This window comes from Trachymyrmex cornetzi, unplaced genomic scaffold, assembly GCF_001594075.2.
Source record: "Trachymyrmex cornetzi isolate Tcor2-1 unplaced genomic scaffold, Tcor1.1 scaffold131, whole genome shotgun sequence".
Classification (NCBI taxonomy): domain Eukaryota; kingdom Metazoa; phylum Arthropoda; class Insecta; order Hymenoptera; family Formicidae; genus Trachymyrmex; species Trachymyrmex cornetzi.
In genome coordinates, this window is record NW_017295884.1 from 1 (window position 1) to 10,847 (window position 10,847).

Below are 10,847 nucleotides of genomic sequence, written 5' to 3' on the forward strand. Positions count from 1 at the left end.
CCCCTTGATCCAATCTATGTCCCCACTGTGTTTCAGTAACATTTTTTGAGACACCCTGTATATATATATATATTGTATATTTCACTACTTGAATTGTTTATTCGGCAATAGATTTTAGATCTTTATTTAAAACAGAACAATCTACTAAGGCATCGAATGGATGAAAGGATTTGAGAAGAATTACATCGTCTGCATAAATGAAGAGATCGGAGGACAGAGAAACGTTAGACAAACCAGAGACAATAATATTAAAAGTAAAACTACGAGAATGGAACCCTAGAGTATTCCAGAGAGAATGACACGAGGAGAGGAGGAAAGCGGAAAAAGATTATATGAGGACTTGCTGCGTGCGATTTGTAAGGAACGAACATTTTAGCGAGAAGGCCGAATAAGATAGACTGCATAGCTTGAGTTTGACTGATTTTAGGTCATGGTGTTGAAGGTATCGAAAGCCTTTTATAAATATTTTTCATAAATTTGTGTTTGCCTATAATTGTGAATTTAAGACTCTTTTAATGCACTCATTTAAAAATACTATTAAACAAATGACAAGTAATATTAAAAGATCAAGTATTAGTATATAGTGGCCGGGAGTACATTTTAAATTTTTACCTTAAAACGACGGAAACTAATGAGAATTAATATAATGGTGGCAAGCGGTACGGTAACAGAAATGTATATTCTACCAGTCATCTGTAAATACATGATGAATTTTGGATAGTAAATAAAGTATATAAGCAAGCTCCATTTGACCAAAACATACACGCAAGAAATATATATCCTAAGTTGTCCAACAGGATATTCGAACATGCCCAAATTGCAGAACCCGCCGATGATCATTAATGGTGCCAGCGTTCTTTCTAGTGTCTCTGTCATAGTTTCCGAGTGGTCGGCTAATATTTTAACTGAATTAGTTCTTGCTGCTCGAGACACAAACACGTTTTAATATTTTTTGTAAGATTTTCAGAAATAGTTTTCGCAGTTTCTCTAAAAACGTTGTGAGAACTACACTGCAAGATATGTACACTGGGAGATATAACGTATATTAAATGCCGTTCAACCAACAAGTATTGAACGACAGAATGAGCACACAGATAATCTAGATTAGATTGCATTTCTTTTCGCGGAATATTTATTCATATGTTATTATCAGGGATAAACGATTATATACATAACTATACTTACAACATTATGTCTTTATACTAGGAAAATGCGTTTAATGGATGCTTTTTACTCAAATGGCTTCTAACGACACGTGTCGACTTGAGTTGAAGCTGATAACTTTAATAATATATTTTATATATTGAAGTTATACGCACAATCCGGGAAAAAATATATCTTATATAATTATATATAGATAGAAAATATAAAAAATGTAAATATAAAATAGTATAAAAAATTGACATATATTACATACAACTATATGTACATAAGACAAGAATTTTGTAAATTCCAATCATTTCCAGAAACTTTTTGCGATTTCTTTCTAAAAAATATTATAAAATTGATTAAATGAATTATAAGTATACATTTCGAATAATTTTAATTTAAGGATAAATTATTTAAGGATAATTTATCGACAATGATTCCATGTTGCTGATAAAATAATATATTATATTTTATGCACTTACAAATATCCACAGATATGCACTGTTGCTTCGACAAAGCAAGGCAATAAGAATATACGAATTATAGACCCGCTGTTGATGTGGTTCGTTCTTTCCTTTACACTCTTTACATGTATTTATCAGAATATTTACAATGAGTATAAAAATCTACCTTCTATACTACCTATATGCTAAATACAATTCTCCCGACCCGTCAATTCTAGCTATAACGATTATCAATATTCTTGAGAATAATCTCTTCAAAATCGAATTAAATTAACTAAATTGCAATTTTTTAAATTCAAGAGATGTTATTTAGTTAATTTTTTAAATTAAAATATAGAATTTCAAGATTTTAAATGTACAACGATATCAAAATTTCCTTAAATATACAATATAGGAAAACGATATCAAAATTTCCTTAAATTTATATATAGGAAAAAATTCGTTTTTTTTAGATCTCTTAGAATTTAAGTTCTTAGAAATTAAAATTCTTCGAAAAAGAACATAAAAATTCGACAATTTAGATCTTTTTTTGTTGCTATACTAGTACAATATACATACTTAAAATAAAATAGATATTTAAAATTTGAAGACAGTAAGACAGAAAATTTTAATGTGCAGCGACAAAAATCAGGCCTGCTTTCTCTCTACATTTACATTCTCCATTTTTCCTCTGCTGTACTTTTTTTATTTTTGTATTTCATTTATCTATGCTCTAATCATCTATGTTTAACTCGCATATTTCTGCGACAAACTTATCTCTAAAAAAATATATGTATTTATATTGCGCCGAAGTCTCTCCCGTACTTCAGTCCACCTGTTATCGATCGCCAAGAAATCAGACCAAAGAGGATCTCTCTACAACATAGTGGTTTTGTGTCCAGGGCTCCTATCATATAAAACAAATCAGAATAAATTTGGATCGGAATTATTCCGTTTTCTTTAGATTTCTATTGTGTTTAAAAAAGGGAATAATTAATTTCGATCGAAATTTATTCTGAATAATTCCATAATACATTCTACAGTTCTGAGCTTTTTAACACTTCTGTCATTTCTCAATAAAGTTTTCATTCCCGTTGTACTGTTGTGCACATTTATTTCAATGCGAGATTAACGTGTCCTCCATGCGAAACATGCGAGCGTAACAATATATACACATATATTATAAGTATCTATATATGTATATAAAAAAAATTCTTCCTTAAACGCGTTCATATTAATTTACTCACGATAAGAGGTAAAAATAATCCAACAGGCTAAGTTTCACACTTCTTGATGAAATATCTAGGTCTAGACTGATATAAAAATAATGTATCATGCAATGTAATAATACTGTAACAACAGTTGCACCGTGATCCATGCGAGTTTTTCAAATTTTCTGATTGTTAGCTGAACTGGCGATAATCGCGCATCAAAGAAGCAGAGAACCCGTGATTATTAAAATGAAAGATTAACTAGATGGAACTGTACAGCTTTCAGTAGAACGATTATTAATTTATAATGTGCCCCCAACGCATTTTCGCCAGTTCTGAATACTCTAATACTCTATCGGCATTCCCGAGATCGTAAATCTGATATAATCTTTATCCTTCTTATTTATTTATGTGCAGTTTTCTTTTGTATTTTCAAATTTGCTTCGAATTTTCTGAATTCTGACCATTCCTTGATTTACTTTATGTATCTCGCTTAATTAACACTTAATTAGTTTTAAATTTCATTTGCATTAATATCCTAAACTATGACGTCCTATAATTTTATAGAATTAAATAAATTTTTTAGAAAAAAAATTTATAGAATAAAATAAAATTTCAATGCGAACAAAATGTAGAATACGTGATAAATATGTGAGAGAGTAGACGATTATGAATTTTCTAAATTCTCAGACTGCGCGTTCCATTTTTCTTCTTGTTTTTAAAATCACAGAATATGGCCTAATAATTGCAAAAACTGTCGGAATCTTCATGACCTAATCATGGGGTTCATCAGACGCAATTGCAAAAAGTTAACTCCGTGGATACATCAAAACGCCGTAAATCCACGATTCCGATAACAGTTATGGGCGATGGAAGCCAGAACCTCCGCCATCGCCTTGCCGGTCTCCTGCACCATGCTCTTCAGGTAACCCGTGTCTTTTTGCAGCAGCATGTGAGGATGATCGAATTCCTGCGTACGATATATAAAAGTTCGCAGTTTAAGAGATAGTTTATACCGAGACTGTTATAAATAACAAAGAAATGAAGCATTTTCTTAATCAGTAATCAGTATTAGTTATATAGTCAAAGATTTTATAATTCTGTATCAACTAATAAGTGGCTTACTCAACAAAAACTCTAATGAAACAATACAAAAATGATCAAAGGATATATTCGCAGGATTCTCATACAATAAAATATTTATATAAATCCAGATATAATTTATGTTGCTTTAAAAGATTGTAAATAAATTTCATAATCTGGAACAAGAAGTATAAAATATGTCACAAGAATAACCGATAAATTCATAGTTACATTGACTTTCCACAACCACAGTAAGGAAAGATTTTGTGACCTACTTAAATTCATTCGATGGGTCGCTCTAATCATAAAATTCATAAAAAGACAAAATAAAAGAAAATTGACTCACCACCACGTTTCCGACATCCATCACCAAGATACGATCGCTGTCCATAACGGTGTTGAGTCGATGAGCAATTGTTAGCACTGTACACTTCTCGAATTTTTTCCTGGTAGTTGTCTGGATGAGTTCGTCTGTTCGCGGGTCCACATTCGCGGTCGCCTCGTCTAGCACGAGTATTGGATAGTTCCTCACAATAGCTCGTACCAAGCAGACCAATTGCCATTGGCCGACGCTAAGATTGGAGCCGCCCTCATTGATGTGGGCTCCCAAGCCCATCTCCTTCAACTCGACCTCTTCAAGAGCTCGCCATAGTGATTCGTCCATATATGAGTCAAACGGATCGAGGTTCCGTCTCAGGCTGCCGGAGAACAGAAACGGTTCCCGCGGGATGATGTTGATCCTAGAACGCAAATTATGCAAGCCAATGTCTGGCTCGTATCGACTTTGTCGATCTTAATCAGACCATCCACATCGACCAGGTGGAAGAGCGCCTAAATCATAAAAGAGATAATTTGTCGACGCCGGTTCTGTCAACAATGCCGATTTTTTCCCATGGAAAGATAACGAAACAGATTTTTAAGCTCTGGAGGTTCCAATGGCGGATAACGCAGGAACGTGTTCTTGAATTCAATCTGGCTTTCTTGCGGCCATTCAGATTTAGGTTTCCTATCAGGGACACTCTTGAGATGGGATTCGCTATTTTGCTGGAAGGTATCGAAGTAGGGAATGCGGTTTTAATTTAAAGAGACTGGAATGAAAGAGAAAGACTCCATATTTATTGTTATTTACACTGAGAAAAATGGTCTGGTTGGATTAAACAGTAATTCTGGTAGAAAATGGACGAATCAGAATTTTCTGGTTATGTCTGTTAGAATTCTAGTTAAAATAACTAGAATTTTGATTAATATATAATAATTATTCTGGTAAAAATAAGAATTCTAGTAGATTTTACCAGAAATATAGTATCAATCAGAATTCCGGTTATCTCAACTAGAATTCTAATAAATTTAACCAGAAATTTCTGATTCGTCCATTTTCAACCAGAAAATTTTTTCAGTGTATGAAACTTATAAATTTGAATGCCTATATAGATAAAAAAAATGTACGGAAACGTCACTATTAAAAAAATTATAAATTAAAGAACGTAATCATAGATCCAAGATTTACAAATTCATCGCTCTAAGAACTAAGGTTTCATGTATGCACAGAATTTGAATGTGTCAAAACATTAAGAATCTATATTTACTATCTATATTTACTAATATCAAGATATTCAAAGAAGAGGCGAGTACCTGTACTCAAGGATACGCTCCATATGGTTTTCCATCTCGGCGCTTTGGCGCATGCCCCACTGAAACCACCGAATGAGGTTGGTACTCTGCGTGATCGCCCACGTATGCGCCGTTCAAACCGCGACTGTAGTTCTGCATGAGGAAGTTTAGTGTATGACCATAGTAATGTACAGTACGCAGAAAGTATTCAGCCATAAGTCAAAGGCGTGCGAAGATGCAATAAAGATGCACCATGCGGAAGAATGAATATCCCGGTGATCATCAAACTCCTTCGTGAGGAGCTACCGCTCCAAAAGCGTGGATCGTCGGTAGTCCTTGAAGAGTCGTACTTAGATGAGTGAAAATCGACGATTAAGCTGAGGAAGGAGTAGAAATTCCAGTCAGTTTACTCATAGAATTAAAAATTCATCAATTCAGATTTCAAAGTCTGCGATTGAATCTATTCTTATTTTATCGAAAAAGCTGTCTAGAAAGAAGAACCAAAATACTTACCGATGCCCTTGAGACGCTTAATACTACGACTGGTGGACAGATAGAAGATTCTCATGTAATAAAAGGCAATGCCAATAAGCACCGTACCCAGGTAACACCTATTGGATCATATACGTTTTACACACGTTTCTTAGCCGTATCTAATGTTCTACAAGCGTTTAGGAAACGTATATCAACACGTGCTACTGGGGTAGATATATCAGCAACCACACATTTGATATGGCGACTATGACGACAATACCCAGTAGTGATAGACCTATCTGAATGCTGTCGATAAGCGAAGCGAGCAATATCTCGTCTACGAGGCCCATGTCCTTGGAGAAGCGATTGAGCACACGTCCCGATGCGTTGGTGTCGAAAAATCGCATACCGTATGTCATTTTTCTCATTACTTTTTTTTTAACAATCGTTACTTTTTTCTGTCTGTAACGTTATTTTTTAATTTTTATTGGATAAGTTGGATTGAATCATATTTCGACTGCTGGCGCTGAAAGATGTTTCGCTTTTGTGCCTCTAGAAGTGTACTTCTATCAACCCAAATTGTATCTTTGTTATAACAAATGAGTGAAATACTCAAAAATTTTTTTAATGCTTGTTTAAATATACAAATATATATTTACAGTTTAATATTGTTTTATCTATAATAAAAAGTTCCTAAATGCAATAAATACAATTATAAAATGTTAAATTTCTTATTTTTTAAGTAAAAATAAATAAATAAAAATAAGCAATTTAACATTTTATAATTGTATTTATTGCATTTACGAACTTTTTATTATACAATTTCAAATATTCAAACTCTTAGAATTAAGTACATCTAACTATACAATTTTTTGTATTATTTTTTTTTAATAATTAAAGCATAATGCATATTTAAAAATTTAATAAGTATAAAACAATTTAGAATAAATGAAGGGCGAAGAGCTAGTAATGTAATAAAAAATTTTAATTTAACACATAAAAATAATTACACATATATTTCGACATCGATTGGGTCATTCTCAATGTACGGTAACTAAATTATTATCGAAAATCTATATAGTTCACAGTATTCTTCATGTCCTGTGTTATAATGTTGCCAGTTAATAAATTAGACATATTTGAAAATTTTCGGTAGTAAAATCGTAATAATCTTATTAGAAAAGAATTCGAGAATGTATGAATAAAAACTCAAAAAGATGGAGATTCACATCGTGGTCACAAAGTTAATAACATAAAATAGACCAACTGTTTGTTGATTCTCGGCAGTAAAACTGTAATAGTCTAAAATAATCGATAAAATTCTCCTTTGTTATCGATTACTTTTAAACTATTACAATTTTACTAGAATCAACGAAGGTTGGTCTATTTTATGTTATTAACTTTGTGGCCTCGATGTGGATCTCCATCTCTTTGTGTTTTTATTCATACATTTTTGAATTCTTTTCTAATAAGATTATTACAGTTTTACTGTCGAGAATTTTCAACGATTTTCAATTTATTAGCTGGCAATATTATAACACAGGACATGAAGAATACTGTTAACTATATATATTTTCGACAATAATTTAGTTACTGTACATTGAGAATGACCCGATCGGTGTTGAAACGTATTTGTAATTATTTTTAAGTATTAAATTAAAATTTTTTGTTAAATTACTGGTTCTTCGCCTTTCATTTATTCTAAATTGTTTTATACTTGTGGAGCCTTATTATTACTTATTATTTAACCCTTAAACACTACACTATTTTTGCCATCTGATTACACATGGGTTACGGTAACCCTGGAGTCTTCTTTTGCTTTTATGTCGAAATCTAATGCATCAATTTTAACTTCTTTTTTTTTTTAATCAATACAACAGTAAGGAAAAAGAATATATAGATAAGAATATCATAAAACTTCCGAAAACCAAGATATTTTGAAAAAAAGGAAGAAAGAAAATTAAAAAAATATTTGTTGTTTTTTAAATAAATTAGTTATGTAAGCGCGCGCGTTTATTGAATAAAGAAGTTTCACTCTTTATAAATGTATTATTTGCGCGACGTCTTCTGCGCCTGACTCCTAGTGCACTTACTCTTTCCAATTCTTAGTTATTTTCCAAAAAAATGATACAAGGTTTTAATTTACAGAAATCGAAACATATTAAGTTGTATTTTTTTTTAAGAAAAAAAATACATTATTACGAATTATCCTAAAAAATATATTTATTCGACGAGGTTGAATATGGGTGATTTTCAAGTAATATGATAAAGTTAGTGCAAAAGTCTTTATTATATGTCATCTAAATATACAAATGAAATTATTCATTGATTTGCGTGGAACAAATTCTTGCGACATGTTCCCTACACATTGGCTGTTGGCACTGCAAGCATATGTAATAAGTTTTCTTATCTGCCCCTGGACAGAATGAACATGTTCTTTGTTTTTCTATTTTGTTTACAGTTAATATATCGCGCGGATCTTGATTTTCTGGAATATCTGTGTGTTTCATGAATTCTTCGATTTGAATTCGCAATCTTGTTTGTATATTTACTTATAATTTGATTTCGAAATAAAAAAACGTCATAACCACACAGGGTGAGCGTAATCCACACAGTAAGTTCATGGCGTTCTATCTCGACTGGTTCGTGCACGCTGAGATTGCCAGGCGGGGAATTTGTAGTGAAAGTTCCCCCCCCCCCTCCCTTGTTTCCACTCCACACTTGTGATCGTTCATAAGTTCCACGCGTTTTTTCAAACGGACTGGGTTACCGTAACCCACGGTGGCGTTCAAGTGTTAATAAGTATATTTAGTAAATATTTATTCATTTTTAAGAAAAAAATAAAAACATTTTTTAAGAAATAATCCATGGTGTCCCATAACCGAGATACCACAAGCCATACATAAAATTGGATTATGGAAGAAATAATGTTGACGAAATTTGAAAAGTATTTTCAGTTTACTTACACATTCTCAGCATAATTACTAATACAATAAAATATAATTACAACTAATAATTTTTAAATAATGCAATAGAAAATTACAAGAAAACAGAGATGAGAAATAATCATTAATATAATATAAAAAATTTATGATAAAATAAAATTAATTGCTTAGAAGTATAAACTGCCCTTTTAGTACATATATTTTCTGTATTGTCTCGTTTCATTATGAATATTTAATGTATGACATATGGTAACCCATTTATACATTTAATTATACATTTAATAGAAAACTATAAAAAATAAATGTTAGATTATTAATGGTAGTAAGATGAGAAAAATGCGCACAAACTTGCATCTTATTTCCATACATGTATCTTCTCCTATAAAAACAATATTAAAACATTTTTATGAAGTTAAAAAGTTATTATTGTGTGTGCGTGTGCGTGCGTGCGTGTGTGTGTGGATTACGAAAACCATTAATAATCGATGTTTTTCGATACAATGGAATTTATTCACGATACAATGGAATTTATTTACTGCCATCTATTACTGCTATAAAGTATATGCAATGAAGTAATAGTCGTATTGTATCAGTAATATTAATTTAAACGTTCCAGATTATGTTAAACAGTCGATGACCCATGATACATTCTGATTCATGGTTCCCCGATTTTCCATATACTATTTTCAGTACTGGAAATGAATCTTAAAATACATTTTTAATAATGACATTAATGTTTAAATTAAATTCGGTAATTATTGAATTTAACTCTTGGATTGTTATTGCCAGATTTGGTTATTTTTTGTGCAAAAACGCGTCATATAAAGTTTAATTTTATCAATTTCGTACGTGAGAGAGCTAAATTCAACAATTTCCCGAAAAATAAAGATCCGTTACATTTTAAAGTAAAGGTAACAGTAACACGTTGCTTTTTAAAATGAATAACTTGTGACGGTAACACATTATTTTTTTAAGGTAAGTTCTCAACTTTGCTCACTAGTTACATAAATCGCATTATTACCTTCCGATAGAGAAGATAACTGTAGGCAATATGTATCCTCACGTCACATGCAACGATTGCATGAAAGAATGGTGTAACAACATAGTGACGATGACGTTGGTAATGATCAGGAAGGTGATGTAGATCGTCACCTCGTTCGTCTCAGCCTTATACTTCGCGTTAAAATTACTAATGAAGTATTTGATGACCCAACTTTGCCAGATCGGTACTATTACGTGTACTACGCTGCAGTTTGCACTAAAAAAGTTTCCGAGGTCTACTTTTCTAAGTACTTCTTGGAAGTAATGATTTTGCCAATGAATCAATGACAATTATAATAGTATATTTTAAAGTCAAGTAGCAAAATTAATTCAGTGACATATTTTGGAATACAATTTTCGTAGCTTTCTCTATACTTACGTCGTTCTCATATACTTTCAATTGTATTAATAAAAAAGATTAACTGAACGGCGGTTTTACAATGTACAGTAAATGATTACTTGTAAAGGAATTTACAATTTATACATTTCTTTACTTTGTAAAGAAAATCCGAACCAAGGATTGAAACGTTTGTGATTGATATGGATTATTAACCGATAACGAAGTCTATGCACACCAATCTTCCGTGTCGGCTCATATTAGCATGTTTCAATTTTTATTTCATCGCTTTCTTAATTTTAATAAATGTTCTCTTATTGTAAATTTTCTAGATCGCTTATAACTAGGGCCCGGATGTTTGGGCGCAACCCCGGATCGCGCCCGAACATCCGGGCCCTTTTTTTTTTGATTACGGAGGGGAAATGCCTACGCATACCCTGGGATCCCGGGGGAGATCCCGGGGTTATGTGGGACTCGCCCCCACTAAAACCCCTCCGGGTGTCCTGCGCTGGCCGTTGGGAGGGACCGCCGGGAACGCGTGCAGCATACTTCC

At 32.3% G+C, this 10,847-nt stretch overlaps 1 protein-coding gene across 1 annotated transcript in view; it reads right to left on the bottom strand.

The window, feature by feature from the left end:
* Positions 1 to 3,629: 3,629 nt before the first annotated feature.
* Positions 3,630 to 10,847, bottom strand: part of LOC108770715 (probable multidrug resistance-associated protein lethal(2)03659) — a 45,250-nt gene continuing 38,032 nt past the window's right edge. Inside the window, 6 exon segments of the mRNA XM_018522422.1 lie at positions 3,630 to 3,773; positions 4,233 to 4,652; positions 4,655 to 4,723; positions 4,726 to 4,795; positions 4,797 to 4,922; positions 5,519 to 5,618. Of these exon segments, the coding sequence (XP_018377924.1) occupies positions 3,630 to 3,773; positions 4,233 to 4,652; positions 4,655 to 4,723; positions 4,726 to 4,795; positions 4,797 to 4,922; positions 5,519 to 5,618 (929 nt within the window).